This window comes from Lampris incognitus, chromosome 1 (assembly GCF_029633865.1).
Source record: "Lampris incognitus isolate fLamInc1 chromosome 1, fLamInc1.hap2, whole genome shotgun sequence".
NCBI lineage: Eukaryota > Metazoa > Chordata > Actinopteri > Lampriformes > Lampridae > Lampris > Lampris incognitus.
In genome coordinates, this window is record NC_079211.1 from 127,336,803 (window position 1) to 127,352,513 (window position 15,711).

Consider the following 15,711-nt stretch of genomic DNA (forward strand, 5'->3'; position numbering starts at 1 on the left):
GGATATTTATGGCTTTTTACGTGGGACATGGAGGGTCTGTTACTGTATCTGTGTGTGTGTGTGTGTGTGTGTGTGTGTGTGTGTGTGTGTGTGTATGTGTGTAGTGTGAAAGAGAGAGAGCAAAACAGAGGGAAACTAGTAGGTACAATCATAAATGAGAGACTTCATTAGTATTTTAATCAGGGTTGGGCAGAATACTTTGGAAAAAGTATCGCCTAAATACACTGTCCTAAATGTAATTATCAGTGTATTCAGTTACAATACTCAAAAAGAGTAACTTATGCAGATTACAAAGGCTCATGTGAAAGAGTTGTGCTTCATCATTAGTATTATTTGTCACGTTGTTGTTGCTTATTCCTTGGTGTTACTGGTGTCTCCATGAGATAATCTAAGTATGTGCTGACCGTGCACACAGAAGGAAATGTGCACGTGCCATTTTCAAAATAGTTACTAGTTGTTTTTTTTGTTTAAAAGATTGTGATTACTTGACAGGTGGATTGGTGCAGCATGTAGTAATGCAGATGTTGTACTTGACCGTTGTGACAAAGAGGGAGCTGAGCCGGAAGGCAAAGCTGTCAATTTACCAGTCAGTCTTTGTTCCAACCCTCACCTATGGTCATGAGCTTTGGGTAGTGTTGAGAAATCACCTTCGTGGTCCTCGTCCCTGGGTCCGTTGATGTGAAGAAAACAGCCACCACGTCTTAGGAGATTAAAATAATTTTATTGAGTACAGATCTGGAGACACACTGCCAATCCGTCGTGCGTGTTTGACTTCTTTGTGTGTCCTGGTGGGTTATATAGACCCCCCTGCTTCTCCTTTACGACACCTCTGGTCTTGATTATCCTATCAATAGAACCTTTTGGTGGTTGAGCTTTAAGAAGTGCTCATCCTGTTTCAACCTACTGAGCTTAGCAGGGGGTCCTCCTCGTACCAGACACGGTGTCTCTCCCAAGGCCCCAGGGGGGGGCAACCCCCTCCCCTACCCACATTCTTGTGGGAGACCTGCAATATGTTTGTCTACATGAAGGTGTCTTCTTCACCCTCTGTTCTGGTTACATACATTGGTTACATACAGAGTAATACAAAATACACTCGGATTATATTTAATATCAATCAACAATTCCCCCTTTTGATCTCCTCTAAGGAGATCACTAAAAGGCTTCTAACTCCTGATCTAAGGGGTTCAGGACAAACAGGGGCATCATAGGGGGCGGTAGTTCCCCGTCTTTATGCTCGATAGCCGTGATGATGAGCCGGTTTACCAGGGAACGCAGGCAGGGTATGAGGCAACAACCGCAAGTAACTAGTATAGCCAGGAATACGCCGAGGGAAAAGAGCCATCTTTCAAACGGGTTGGCAATCCCAGAGTACTCATGCATGGTTTGTGATAATGCCCTCAGACCCTCGAGGGCTCGTGTAACAGATCCATCTGGGGCGGTGTTATTGGGAATGAAAGTACAACACTGGTCCCCAAACATAGAGCAAACACCCCCTTTTTACCTCGTCCCTCTTTGCCCGGCTCTGGGTTAAATCAAAAGCCCCGACGCACACGGTCAGCCACATCACCACGGCCAGAGCCCCAACCGCAAATCTAGTTTCTACATGATGGTGAGTTCTTTTGACCGTCATGGCGCAGGCTGCTGGGTCGCCGATCTGCTGGACCGTTCCTCCCCAATCAGCTTCTTCTAGCCGGGTATGTGATCGTCCGGCCGGGTTCCTCTATGACCTAGGGGAGAGGTTACCAGCACTTTCACCCTGTTCCAAGCTAACAGTGTGTTTTGGTGTTTCGCTGGAATCTGGTCTCTCTTCCTGGGGGGACGTTGCCTCCTGTAGGCCCTCTGGTATAGCGTCTAGGGTCTGTCCGGGCTCCTCCGCGACAGCACACTGACTCCAGTGGTACCAGACTTCTCCTTTCCCTTTCAGCCGGACTGCATGAGACGTCCTCTCTACCACCTCGTAGGGTCCGGTCCGTCGGGGCTCCGCCCACTTCCGCTTAATGGGTCGCAACAGGATCCACCGCGCCTGGGGGAGGGTGGATTCCGGTGCTGGCATGCGTTTTACGCCAACCTGTCGGGAGAAATCTGAAACCAAAGTCTGTAATTCTTTAAAACATGTGCTTTTAGTTCCCCCCATTGACTCTAGTCCCTCCGTTGGGGCCGCCCCTGGCCCCGGAAACTGTCGCCCCGTCATTAATTCATATGGGGTGAACCCGGTCCCCTGATTGATCGATGACCTAATCGTCATTAGTGCCAAGGGAAGGGCCTCAACCCAATTCATTTTAGTTTGAGCGCAAATTTTAGCCAGTTTTTGTTTGAGGTTTTGATTCATTCTTTCTACCTTGCCCTGGGACTGTGGATGGTATACGGTCCCAAAGGCGTGTTTCAGTCCTAATAGGCTCTCGACCTTTCTGAGGTCGGCCCCCTTGAAATGAGATCCGTTGTCAGAGCGGATTTTGGAGGGGAATCCATGTCGAGGTATGTAGTGGTTAATCAAGCATTTTATAACAGTGGCGCTATCTTCCTTTTTTGCCGGCCATGTCTCCGGCCACCCTGTCAATTGATCCACACACACCAACAAATACTGGTATCCTTTCACCCTCTTGGCTTCCCCCATATCCGTATAATCCAATACCACCTCTTGTCCTGGACAAGAGATCAGGGGAAATCCCCCCATCTCAGGTTTTATGGTGGGGCGTGGATTATACTGAGTGCAAATGGGGCAACTCTTGACGTGGTATTTAGTCATGTCGGTCAAAAAAGGATGCCACCAATGGCAAAGATTTCGATTCATCTGAACAGCCCCTACATGCCCTATTCCGAGTCTGAGTATATGGTTACCCTTTTTTTTCCTTGTTTTTTCTTCTTTTTTTTCTTCACTTAATCCTACCAGCACTCTTATTAGTGCGAGACCGAGGGTAAACAGCCGCATTATTGTCAGTGCACGACCTCATGCGCGTTTTTAAATGATCTTACGCGTGCGACGAATCTCCCAGGGTTTTGCTGAGGAATCTCGGCGACACCGACCAAACGGACCACCCGCCTCTCCCTTTCTTAGGTTATTGGGAGATCGGTAACTATGTTCTTGTCCCGAGAAGATCAGTCCGCCGGTTGTCCGTTTGGCGAGCGACGTGAGATCCCACTTCTGACACCAAATTGTGGATTTTCTTATCCTCTTAATGGGCTCTTGCCCCAGCAACCTCTGGGACGAACAATCATTGGACAAATATTGGAGCAAACAGAAAATCTCTAATGCATCTGCCGATGGAGAGTCATATAATCACAGGAGTCAGTCTGTGAGGATATGCTCCGCCCCTATACTGGAGATAAGGGGTTTTCTAGCACAGTCCGTCGTGTCATACCCTATGTTTCCTGCATTAACCAAGGTGTTGTCTTACAAAGGAATGCAGGAAAACATCAGTCATGTTCTGTGCCTGGTGAGTGTCTGTAGATTTATTCTTTTACTGCCCCAGGCCGGAGTGGCCCTCATGTTTTAGTGACCCCTAGTTGTTATCTTTACTGCCCAAGGCTGGGGAGGCCCTCATGTGTTAGTGACCATTTGTCGTCTGCAGTGTGTGGGATTTAGTGGCCATGTGTGTGTGTCTGCAGTGAATGAGAAGTTTCATACACACAGAGAAGTGGAAAACTACAGAGTACCTACGGAGTGCACATGGAGTACTATTTGTGCTCCACAATTCCCCCCTTTTGTTCATCATTGAACACCCAAAGGTAACATAGAAATAATACCAATCAGCACACATAACATGCATAAACAGAAATGAGAAACAGCCATGAGAACAACCGGAATCGAAAGAGTTAACCAGTGTTCGTCATAAAGTATCATTCAGACGGGGGAGTCGCTGTCATTGGAGGAGGTGTAGGAGGATTCAGAACCGAAGTCCTTGTGGGGGGGGCGAGGGAAATCAGTGGTGGAGAGGGGGAAGATGAAACAAGGTCCCCGTCCTGTTGGGCAAGGAGGTGATAATACACGAGCTGAGTAGCAATAAGGCCGTGTATCAAACTCCGAACTATGGGCACAATGCAGCAGGTGAGGAGTAAAAGTGATGCTGCTTCGGCCAGGCGAGTAAAAGACAGCAGGACCCATTATTTGCATCAGCATCTCCGACATGAACTGCACCGGATCTCTACCGGCCTCACTGCCTTCAAAAATGTTCAGTACATGGAGATTGACCCTCCGAGATCGGTTCTCGAGGTCGTCGATTCGGTCCTGCAGACCGGTTTTGGGTTCGGACCATTTTGATGGTGGACTCAGCTGCAGTTAAACGTTCAAAGTTGTCACTGGTTACAGACTCCACAGAGGCAAGGCGATTTCAGACTCTCAAAGCCAAACCCAAACCTATGGTCTCCAGAGCTAGGAAGCTGGTGCTAGTCTCATCTAGACAACCAGAGGGTCTTCATGTTGGAGGATTGGCTGGGCCAGGAGCAGACCACCCTCACCTCCTCTCTCACCCGGAAGCTGACCGGGACACCTTGGAGACCACCCTCACACAGACACAGCTCCTACAGCCGCGTTATGTGGCGGGTTGCTCTTTGTTCTGTCCAGCCGGGAGGTTGTCTTCCCGTGGAGCATACCCCGGGCCCCTGGACCCGGTACCACGGGAGTGAGGGTGTTACTCAGCCCGTCTGGAGGAGGGGGAGGAGCAGGTGGTGACAATATCTGAAGGGGAAAAACTTTCAGAGAGAAACTGCACTACACTGAAAACACTGTCATTCTAGGATTCTGAAGATTCGTAGTCAACTTGATTCAGTGTTCTTCAGATACTTCCGCTATGATCCAAGTTCGTATCCGTTTGTTTCTTATGAAGTAAAAAATCAAAGAAAACTGTACAGAAGAAGGCTCACAACCATTCTAAATTTCAATTCCTCATTCCCACTACCCCTCTTTTTACACAAGAACAGAACACATTGTGTCAACCCATTTAACCATGAAGGAGAACAGAAAAAAAAATGAAAGTATGATATGATCAGTTTGTATGTTAGTTGTTAGTAAACCAAAAACAATTTCATGCAGTCGAATGAATCGGACTTTCATTTCATCCAAGCTGTTTACAAATGTTCTGAAGTCTGTAATGTTGTACTTATCTGAAATAAATTCTCTAAAACTAAAACAGATGAGGGATGATAAAGATAGTTGTCTCAGATCCTGAATGTTCAAATAAACCTAAATGAATAAAACCATAAGGTATCTTGTAAATCATTGAAACAATGAGCTGTTTGAAGACAAAAAACAAATGCCCCCCCACCTTAACCAAATGAAACAACAAGAAGCCCCTTTTCAAGGCCCCAAAAAGAGGGAGGTGGGGTTTCAAAGAAAAGAAATGCTCAATTAACAATACAAAGAAATTGATGTAATCAGTTAAAACCAAATAAATCAAACCAAAAATGAGTCTTATGAGGAGGTTTAAACTCATGGTAAAAAATAACATAAACATAGCCATAGCATAGACCTTTAAAACGCAGGACTCAGTATGTTTCATTCATATTCAAATAAAATGTAATCGTCCTCCACACAAGAAATTGTCAAAGAAATGAATACCCTCTTTAAAAAAAAAAAAGAAGAACAACATCATAAAATTCACACCTTAGTTTTGAAAAACAAAACAAGTTCAATTTAACACAGAGGAAAGTCAACATAAAAACAAATAAACCAATGGGTGTCTTCTAATGGAAAGAAAAACAACAACAGCTTAAAACAACATAACTGTGGTTTACACTGTCCCTGTTACTCTCAAGGCAACCCCCCATCCCCCCAAGGTGTGAAGTGGGTAGGCAGCTGGTTCCCACCAGTTATTCTTTAAAAAAAAAATTCCAGTAACAGAAAGAAAAACAGAATAGGTAAAATTAAAAATATTGCAACTGTGGCGTTGGACATAACAGAGTTCTGCTTAACAGTTCAGAAAATGAAATAGGGACAGGGAATCCTTCGGTTTAGGGGAATCCTAAAAGAAGTGAGGACAGGATCAAGTTAACGTGAAAAATACACCACAAAAACTTTTCAATGCAACAAAAACAAAAACCAAATGGATATATCACATTTTATATGAGGTACCTCAAAAAGAAAAGAAATAGATTTCTTGAAAGGATTTAAATAATCAGTGCTTCAGGTTAGTGACTTTCTAAAGCCAGTTGCCAATCAAACAGGAACAAAAACCGGGTTGGGTCTGATAAGGATGCTAAACGAGGTGGTCTCTGAAGACTCTTCTCACACCCCAATTGTCAGGAAAACAAAAGGTTTGGAAAAGCCAAAACAAAACCTCCCCCAGCTTTTATATCCCCTTTTAAGCCACTCTCAAGGACTTGCAACTTCTAAACAACACAAAATGGCCAGACGGACAAACACCACAAAACAAACTATGAGCACACACACAGACAAGTCATGTCAAACACAAAAGTCAGTCAGGGTCAGTCAAGGCGCGGTTTGGTACCAATGGTTTCATGTCATAGTCCTCTTTAGCTTTTTCTTTCCCTACTTTCACACTCTTTCTTTTCCGATTATTCAACATTATTCTGACCAGTACATCTATTTGTTCCCGTAAGGACTTCCACCGGGGCTTCTCTTCACCCTTTTCACCCGCCACAAATACCTTCCCAACGGAACGGCGTCCTCTGCCTTTCTCTCTCCGCTTGTAATAGCTTCTTCTAACCTCCTTTGTTCTTCCTCCCTTCGTCTCGCCTTTGCCTTGGGACCCTCATTTTTTGGTTCGTCATCATTTGTATCAGTATGTCGCTCTGCTTCTGCAGGGACTTCCACTGCGGTCCGCTCCCGCTTTTTTCTCCTTCTTCTTTTTCCATTCTACCTTCTTACGTCTCCTGTCTATCTGTTAGGGACTCCAACCCTCTATTTTATTTAACCTATTGTTCAGGGACTCCAACCCTTTACTCTATTTAATCAATTGTTCAGGGACTCCAACCCTTACTCTATTTAACCAATTGTTCAGGGACTCCAACCCTTACTCTATTTAACCTATTGTTCAGGGACTCCAACCCTTACTCTATTTAACCTATTGTTCAGGGACTCCAACCCTTACTCTATTTAACCTATTGTTCAGGGACTCCAACCCTTACTCTATTTAACCTATTGTTCAGGGACTCCAACCCTTACTCTATTTAACCAATTGTTCAGGGACTCCAACCCTTACTCTATTTAACCAATTGTTCAGGGACTCCAACCCTTACTCTATTTAACCAATTGTTCAGGGACTCCAACCCTTACTCTATTTAACCAATTGTTCAGGGACTCCAACCCTTACTCTATTTAACCAATTGTTCAGGGACTCCAACCCTTACTCTATTTAACCAATTGTTCAGGGACTCCAACCCTTACTCTATTTAACCAATTGTTCAGGGACTCCAACCCTTACTGAGCTCTAAGCTTCCCTCCTTTGGGGGTCCTCAATTCCCCGGGAGAGTTTTCCCAGCCTTAACCTCACCCCCTCGTCAGAGAGTGAGTGGGTGCGCCACTACCTAGGATCTTAGACAGAGGACTCCAACCTCTTCTACCGATTATCTCCTTTTTACTCTTACCGTAGGGGACTCCAACCCCTCCTTTTTTTGTTAAACTGGCCGCCTTCTCCTTCCCGAGCTTAGTACAATTTAGTAATTCAGTCCAATATGCAGATTTCGTTAAAACAGGTTCTGCTTACCTTATTCGTATTATGGGTCGACCCCAAGCTCGGGAGGTTTCGGCGGGCAGCCACACTGTCCAATTAGGACTGCTTCTTCACATCCCGGACGAAGCCCCCAATTTGTTGAGAAATCCCCTTCGTGGTCCTCGTCCCCGGGTCCGTTGATGTGAAGAAAACAGCCACCACATCTTAGGAGATTAAAATAATTTTATTGAATACAGATCTGGAGACACACTGCCAATCCGTCGTGTGTGTCTGACTTCTTTGTGTGTCCTGGTGGGTTATATAGACCCCCCTGCTTCTCCTTTACGACACCTCTGGTCTTGATTATCCTATCAATAGAACCTTTTGGTGGTTGAGCTTTAAGAAGTGCTCATCCTGTTTCAACCTACTGAGCTTAGCAGGGGGTCCTCCTCGTACCAGACACGGTGTCTCTCCCAAGGCCCCAGGGGGGGGCAACCCCCTCCCCTACCCACATTCTTGTGGGAGACCTGCAATATATTTGTCTACATGAAGGTGTCTTCTTCACCCTCTGTTCTGGTTACATACATTGGTTACATACAGAGTAATACAAAATACACTCGGATTATATTTAATATCAATCAACAGTAGTGACTGAAAGGGTGAGATCATGGATACAAGCAGCTGAAATGAGTTTTCTCTGTAGGGTGTCTGGACTCAGCCTTAGAGATAGGGTGAGAAGCTCAGACATCCGAAGAGAGTTCGGAGTAGAGCCGCTGCTCCTTCACATCAAAAGGAGGCAGTTGAGGTGGTTCAGGCATCTGATTAAGACACCTCCTTGGCGCCTTCCTTTGGAGGTTTTCTGGGCACGGCCAACTGGGTGGAGACCCCAGGGTAGACCCAGAACTCGCTGGAGGGACTACATGTCCAATCTAGCCTGGGAATGCCTTGGGATCCCCAGGAGGAGCTGGAGGGCGTTGCTGGGGAGAGCGACGTCTGGAGTGCCCTTCTTAGCTTGCTGCCACCACGACCCAACCCCGGAGAAACAGCTGATGATGAGATGATGATGATGATGATGACGTGATTACTTTTAATTAGGAGCCATGTCGACGCCAGAGCATATAATTTTCATGGGGGAGGCCTTTTCTGTTGATGTCACACACACTACATGACATACAATGCCTAGACAGAAGGTTTCCATGTCTTCTAATGTCACTGAGTTGCAAATACCCTTTAAAATACGATTTCCCTCTATCTTATATTCAAATTTTATGTGAGCTCGCACTTGCCTGCCAGTAAATCATGAAAACATCATTCCAACCATAAGACCGATGCCGATTAGGTGGGAAGTAATCTAAAAGTAATTTCCTCAAAATTCACAAAGTAGCTGTAATCTGTATACTGGTGTTTTGAAACATACTAACCCGGGCTGAAAATAGATAGTTCGTGAATACATAACACTGTTAATTGTATTTGGTTACAACCCAATCCTGACTATATACTATGTATGTGTTCATTGCTGTAGGTGTAGACAATAGCCTGCTTGCATTCATTTTAGAGAGAGAAACAGAGTGTGTGTGGTAATAACGGAGTCCTCATTCATCACCAGTACTAAATAGAAACAGTATTTCCCAGGCTGAACGTTGTCTCTCCCATCTCTTTTCTTTGACAGCTGAACTATTTGGTGCCAGCCACCTGCTGTGTCCTCATTCTGTTTGTGTTTGACCTGCCGGCCTACACCTCTCCCACCAACTTCCCCGCCGTCCTCTCCCTCTTCCTGCTCTATGGGTGAGTGTTACCACCCCATCTCATCCACAGTGCCGCTCCCATTACTTTTAATATTTTCTTTAAGAAGAAACCTTAGAAAGTCCCCAGGTTCATGGGAATTCACAGCGCCACTGGCTGTATTCCCACATGTGGTGTTGTTGCATGCCAGTCTTCATTTATATTGTAGTTGATGTCAAATAAGCTGTAAAAGAACTCTACCGCATGTGTGACCTGAAAGAAAACATGGTGTTGCTGTGCCCTTAATTATTACAGTATGATTGCCAATGCATAATTCACCACAATGCAGTTTCGCTGAATATTTGAATGTAATTTCAAGCAGTTTATCAAAAATCTTATGTACTAAGCATACATGGATTCTCTAACATTATACTTTTTCTCCTTTCCCTCTACTGAAGATTTTGTATGTGTTTCTTGTGTATTTAAAGTTGAATAAATTGAAATACAAATTGAATAAAGAAAAACCACTTCCTTCACCTTTTAGGTGGTCTATCACTCCCATCATGTATCCTGCCTCCTTCTGGTTCGAGGTGCCCAGTACAGCCTATGTGTTCCTTATTGTCATCAATCTCTTCATTGGCATCACTGCTACTGTGGCGACATTCCTCCTCCAGCTGTTTGAGCACGACAAGGTTAGCTTGACCCTCATTTCTGCACCCTGTGTTAATCCATACCAGTATATCAAGTAACATACTGTAGTATTACAAAGATTAGAGGTGCACAATATATTGGTCAGCTTATTATTTAGCCAATAATTGCTTAAAAATGCATTATCGTTGTCGGGACAGATATCAAAGTTATGACTTATAGGGGCATCCGGGTAGTGTAGTGGTCTATTCCATTGCCTACCAACACGGGGCTTGCCGGTTCGAATCCCTGTGTTACCTCCGGCTTGGTTGGGCACAATTGGCTGTGTCTGTAGGTGGGAAGCCAGATGTGGGTATGTGTCCTGGTCACTGCACTAGGCCTGCTCTGGTCGGTCGGCCTGTTCAGGGGGGAGGGGTAACTGGGGGGGAACAGTGTGATCCTCCCACGTGCTACGTCCCCTTGGTGAAACTCCTCACTGTCAGGTGAAAAGAAGCAGCTGGTGACTCCACATGTATCAGAGGAGGCATGTGGTGGTAACACAGTCAAACCAAAAAAGGCATTATCTGCCAAAATTACCATGTGTCCTTACCGAGGCTATTAGGTGATGTACATTCACTCATTGGATTCCCTTGAGTTATCAAATGAAGCAGGGTGGTCGCTTTTTCTAAAAACGAATCAACAGTTGCTTGGAATAAAGTGTTTTTAATTTTACTAGGAGCATTGTCAGATCCAGTCTCTGGGTATGTCTGTGAGTTTGTTTGTTTGTGTAGAAGCCTTTACAAGTCCCTTTGTTCTTCTCCAGGATCTGAAAAGAGTCAACAGTTATCTGAAGTCTTGTTTTCTCATCTTCCCCAACTACAACCTGGGCCACGGCCTGATGGAGATGGCTTATAATGAGTACATCAACGAATACTATGCTAAGATAGGTATGCATGTATCTCACGCCATCCCAAGAGTAACAAATAAGTACACAACCTCCTTTGTGTCACAACTTCGGCTATTTGAGCAAAGGCGACGCCCACTGTAACAAAACTAATCTTTAACACCATCTTAAAACAAATTGCACTTTTTGAATGATAGGTAGTCTTGTGGCAGCATGGTGGCACAGTGGTTAGCGCAGTTGCCTCACAGTAAAGAGGTCCTGGGTTCGAGCCCCGGGGTTGTCCTCTGTGTGGAGTTTGCATGTTCTCCCCGTATCTGCGTGGGTTTCCTTCCACAGTCCAAAGACATGTAGGTCAGGTGAATCGGCAATACTAAATTGTGACTAGGTGTGAATGAGTGTGTATGTGTGTCAGCCCTGTGATGGTCTGGCAGCCTGTCCAGGGTGTCTGCCCGCCTGCCGCCCAATGACTGCTGAGATAGGCTCCAGCATCCCCGCGACCCTGAGTAAGCGGTTTGGATAATGAATGAATGAATGAAGGTAGTCTAGTCAAGTCAAGTCAGTTCAATTTTATTTGTATAGCCCAATATCACAAATTCCAAATTTGCCTCAGTGGGGTTTACAGCAATCCATTATAAGTTCATGGTTTGTAAAATGATGACACTGTAAAAGATCAGCCCTACTTCATTCTGAGATGATGAACAGTGAATCTTAACATTTAGAAAATCATGTCAAATATAAGGAGATTATCAAGGTTGAGATGGAATTTTTTACTGTTGACTTCTGTGTGTGTGTGTGTGTGTGTGTGTGTGTGTGTGTGTGTGTGTGTGTGTGTGTGTGTGTGTGTGTGTGTGTGTGTGTGTGAGAGAGAGAGAGAGACAGAGAGAGAGAGAGAGAGAGAGAGAGAGAGATGTCGCCCAGAGCTGCTGATCAGTGCACTTGTGCTACAGGACCTACTTGGGGGTTCTCAGTGGTGAGTTCTCTGATTTTGATAAGCCAAGACTAAATTTGTGTTCCAGGCCAGTTTGACAAGATGAAGTCTCCGTTCGAGTGGGACATTGTGACTCGAGGACTTGTCGCCATGACCATCGAGGGCTTCGTCGGCTTCCTCATAACTATCCTGTGCCAGTACAACTTTCTCAGGAAACCTCAGTGAGTCCATGGGCGGGTGTTGGTGTGTGTTTGTTTATGTGTCCCACTTGCGTTTTCTTTTAAGACATACCCATATTATCCCCAAAGACTAGCTATATATGTCAAATAAAAACAGGTTCTCAAATTCAAATGCACCCTTTTCAAGTAGGACAAGTCAGAAGCAGAACAGAACAATGTAACATGTGTCCATCCATTAGAATGGGTCTTTATGTACTTTAAACATGTGCGTTTGTGTGTGATGCAGGAGGGTGCCAGTGAGCTGCCAGCCGATAGAAGATGATGATGTCGACGTCGCCTGTGAAAGGAGGAGGGTGCTGCGAGGAGATGCTGACAATGACATGCTAAAGATTGACAACCTCACTAAGGTCTCAGACAGGGTTTCACAATAACTATATATTAATGTGTGTGTGTGTGTTTTCATAACAATCATTACATTTTACTTGAATGTTTGAATTACGTGTGCCTACAATTTTATGCTAGAATTAAATTGTAGGGCATCTGGGTGGCGTGGCGGTCTATTCCGTTGCCTACCAACACGGGGATCGTCGGTTCAAATCCCTTTGTTACCTCTGGCTTGGTCGGGTGTCCCTACAGACACTATTGGCCGTGTCTGCGGGTGGAAAGCCAGATGTGGGTATGTGTCCTGGTTGCTACCCTGGACAGTCGGGGCGCCTGTTCGGAGGGGGAATGGGGGAATAGCATGATCCTCCTACGCGCTACTTCCCCCTGGTGAAACTCCTCACTGTCAGGTGAAAAGAAGTGGCTGGCAATTCCACATGTATTGGAGGAGGTATGTGGTAGTCTGCAGCCCTCCCCGGATCGGTAGAGGGGGTGGAACAGCGACTGGGACGACTCGGAAGAGTGGGGTAGTTGGCCAAGTACAATTTGGGAGAAATACGGGGGAAAATCCCCCCTACAAAAAAAGAATTAAATGGTAAATGGATTACATTCACTGTAGCAACATCCACTCAAAACACTTTACAATGAATGAATGATTCAACCTTCATCCATGCACACACACACACACACACACACACACACACTGACAGTAGTGCTATCCATGCAAGGTAACAACCAGCTCATCGGGAGCAGTTAAGGGTCAGGTGTTTTGCTCAAGGACACCTCAACATTTTTGCAATATGGAGCTGAGGTTTGAACTGGCAACTTAGTCTATCACAATTTGTATTGCGTTTTCAGAAAAGCAGCAGTACGACTTCTTGTTTTATGTCGGGCTGTTCTAGTTTCAGAGTCGTGTCTAGATCACTTCACGTTTAGTCACTTAGTCAAAAGTCAGTGAGTTCAGAAAGCACTTTTCTTAAGATGAAGGTGGATTTGAGTTTGATTTCCAAATGCATTGTATTTGTATATAAATGAGTTAACAGTATCAGTATTTTGAATGTACGGAAGCCCAGAGGACTTGGCTGATGGCATTAAATACATTTTTTATTCTTGTTGAGTTTTACTTTCCCGTCAGCAGTTCTAATGTAGTGTAAGTCATGTAATGTAAGTCAGCATTTTTAATGAAAGCCATTGATTATAAATAAAACTTCATTTTTTTTGCAAACAGACTATTATTTGAATATTGTATTAAAATGCTATTTATTTCATTTGAAATCAAAAATCAGATTTGAATCTTGAATGAGAGTTTGCATCCGTTGCCTTGCTCAAGGTTTACAAGTCCAGGAAAATGGGTCGTATCTTGGCGGTGGACAGGCTATGCCTTGGTGTCCGTCCAGGAGAATGCTTTGGCTTGCTCGGGGTGAATGGCGCAGGGAAAACCACCACTTTTAAAATGCTGACCGGAGACGAGTCTACCACAGGAGGAGAAGCCTTCATAAGTGGAAACAGGTAAAAAAAAAAACCACTGAAGACACAGTTCCTTTTACCTGAGGGAAATTCCACATGTAGTGAACTTACTGATAAAGAACATTTAAAAAAAAAACAGCTATGATTCACCACAACGGTGGCTAATACCAGGCTGTAACTTTGAGTTACAGCCTGGTAAAAGAACAATAACTTGCCTTATGTGTGTTTGCGTGTGCGTGTACGTGTGCGTGGGTGCGTGCGTGTGTGTGTGTGTACCTCAGATATGAGGCATGAATTTTCTCCTGGAACTAATAAATATTTATCTTATCATCTGGCGTCCGGGTAGTGTAGTGGTCTATTCTGTTGCCTACCAACATGGGGATCGCCAGTTCGAATCCCCGTGTTACCTCCGACTTGGTCGGGCGTCCCTACAGACATAGTTGGCTGTGTCTGCGAGTGGGAAGCCAGATGTGGGTATGTGTCCTGGGCACTGCACTAGCGCCTCCTCTGGTCAGTCGGGGTGCCTGTTGGGGGGGGGGGGGGGGACTGAGGGGAATAGCGTGATCCTCCCACAGGCTATGTCCCCCTGGCGAAACTCTTCACTGTCAGTTGAAAAGAAGCGGCTGGGGGCTCCACATGTATCGGAGGAGGCATGTGGTAGTCTGCAGCCCTCCCCGGATCGGCAGAGGGGGTGGCGCAGCGAATGGGATGGCTTGGAAGAGTAGGGTAATTGGCCGTATACAACTGGGGAGAAAGAGGAGGGGGAACCCCAAAACAAAACGAAAACAAACATCTTACCATCTTATCTCCCCATCCTATTTATCATATAATTCATGTTAACAAACATCTGACCTCACCTCCCCACTCTTGCTCTCGTTTCATCTCATGGTATGTGTGCAGCATCCTGAAGGATCTGTTGCGTGTGCAGCAGAGTATCGGCTACTGCCCCCAGTTTGATGCCCTGTTTGAGGACCTGACAGCGAGGGAACATCTGGAGCTTTACACTCGCCTCCGCGGCATTCCCTGGAAAGACCAGCAGAGGGTAGGCCTCACATGCTTATATACACACATACGGAACCAGAACCTTATTCTTTTTGCCCCACATGTGCAAGTGTGCGTCGCTGTTGCAGATAAACATCCATGCTTTTAAATCAACACTCATATGTGCAATTGCTGACACACACAGGCACATACCCATGCCTATGTGTGCAACTGGTTTTGTGCACATTTTGTACATGCATATAGTTGGTCTAAGCTGAAATGTTAGTTGTTTTGAAACTGAGTCTCCATCATTGCGTTGATGTTTTACCGTGGTTTTTCCATTATTAGGTGGTGCAATGGGCGCTAGAGAAACTAGAGCTGTCAAAGTATGCAGACAAGCCTGCCGGCACCTACAGCGGTGGAAACAAACGCAAGCTTTCCACGGCCATTGCCCTCATTGGATACCCCTCCCTCATTTTCCTGGTAAGAAACTTGTTTTTGTCTCTTTTTTTTTGTAGTGTTGAGTTCATGCTAGGTGCTCCAGTCCGGTCCACTCCCATGATGCTGCAGTTCATTTACATTTCTTTCATCTTTGGTCTAAATGTGAAAAATGCAAAACTTTAGAGGAAGTCTTAACCACATACCATTTAACATAAAGCAGCAGGTGTAGGACACTTTGATACAACGCCTTCATATATATGCAAAATTTAGATTTTTTTGTTTTTAAATTCTACTCGACTCATCTCAGGCACAGGACACTCCACCCTCTGCTATTTACCCTTCGACTCTTCTGCTTGATCCCGTGGTGGCTCTTAGGACTGCCTCTGTGTCTCTCATGCACAAAAATAGATAAACAAGTAAATGATATCTGTGTGAACTGAAAAACCAGTTGCAGTTGTAATGGGCTTGGTAACC

At 45.1% G+C, this 15,711-nt stretch overlaps 1 protein-coding gene across 1 annotated transcript in view; it reads left to right on the forward strand.

The window, feature by feature from the left end:
- abca2 (ATP-binding cassette, sub-family A (ABC1), member 2) overlaps positions 1–15,711 on the forward strand; it is a 220,575-nt gene that overhangs the window by 193,914 nt on the left and 10,950 nt on the right. Inside the window, exons 36-43 of the mRNA XM_056296979.1 lie at positions 9,277–9,392; positions 9,874–10,021; positions 10,780–10,903; positions 11,877–12,009; positions 12,254–12,374; positions 13,679–13,857; positions 14,716–14,857; positions 15,145–15,279. Coding sequence (XP_056152954.1) covers positions 9,277–9,392; positions 9,874–10,021; positions 10,780–10,903; positions 11,877–12,009; positions 12,254–12,374; positions 13,679–13,857; positions 14,716–14,857; positions 15,145–15,279 — 1,098 coding nt within the window. The remainder of the gene's footprint in view (positions 1–9,276; positions 9,393–9,873; positions 10,022–10,779; positions 10,904–11,876; positions 12,010–12,253; positions 12,375–13,678; positions 13,858–14,715; positions 14,858–15,144; positions 15,280–15,711) is intronic.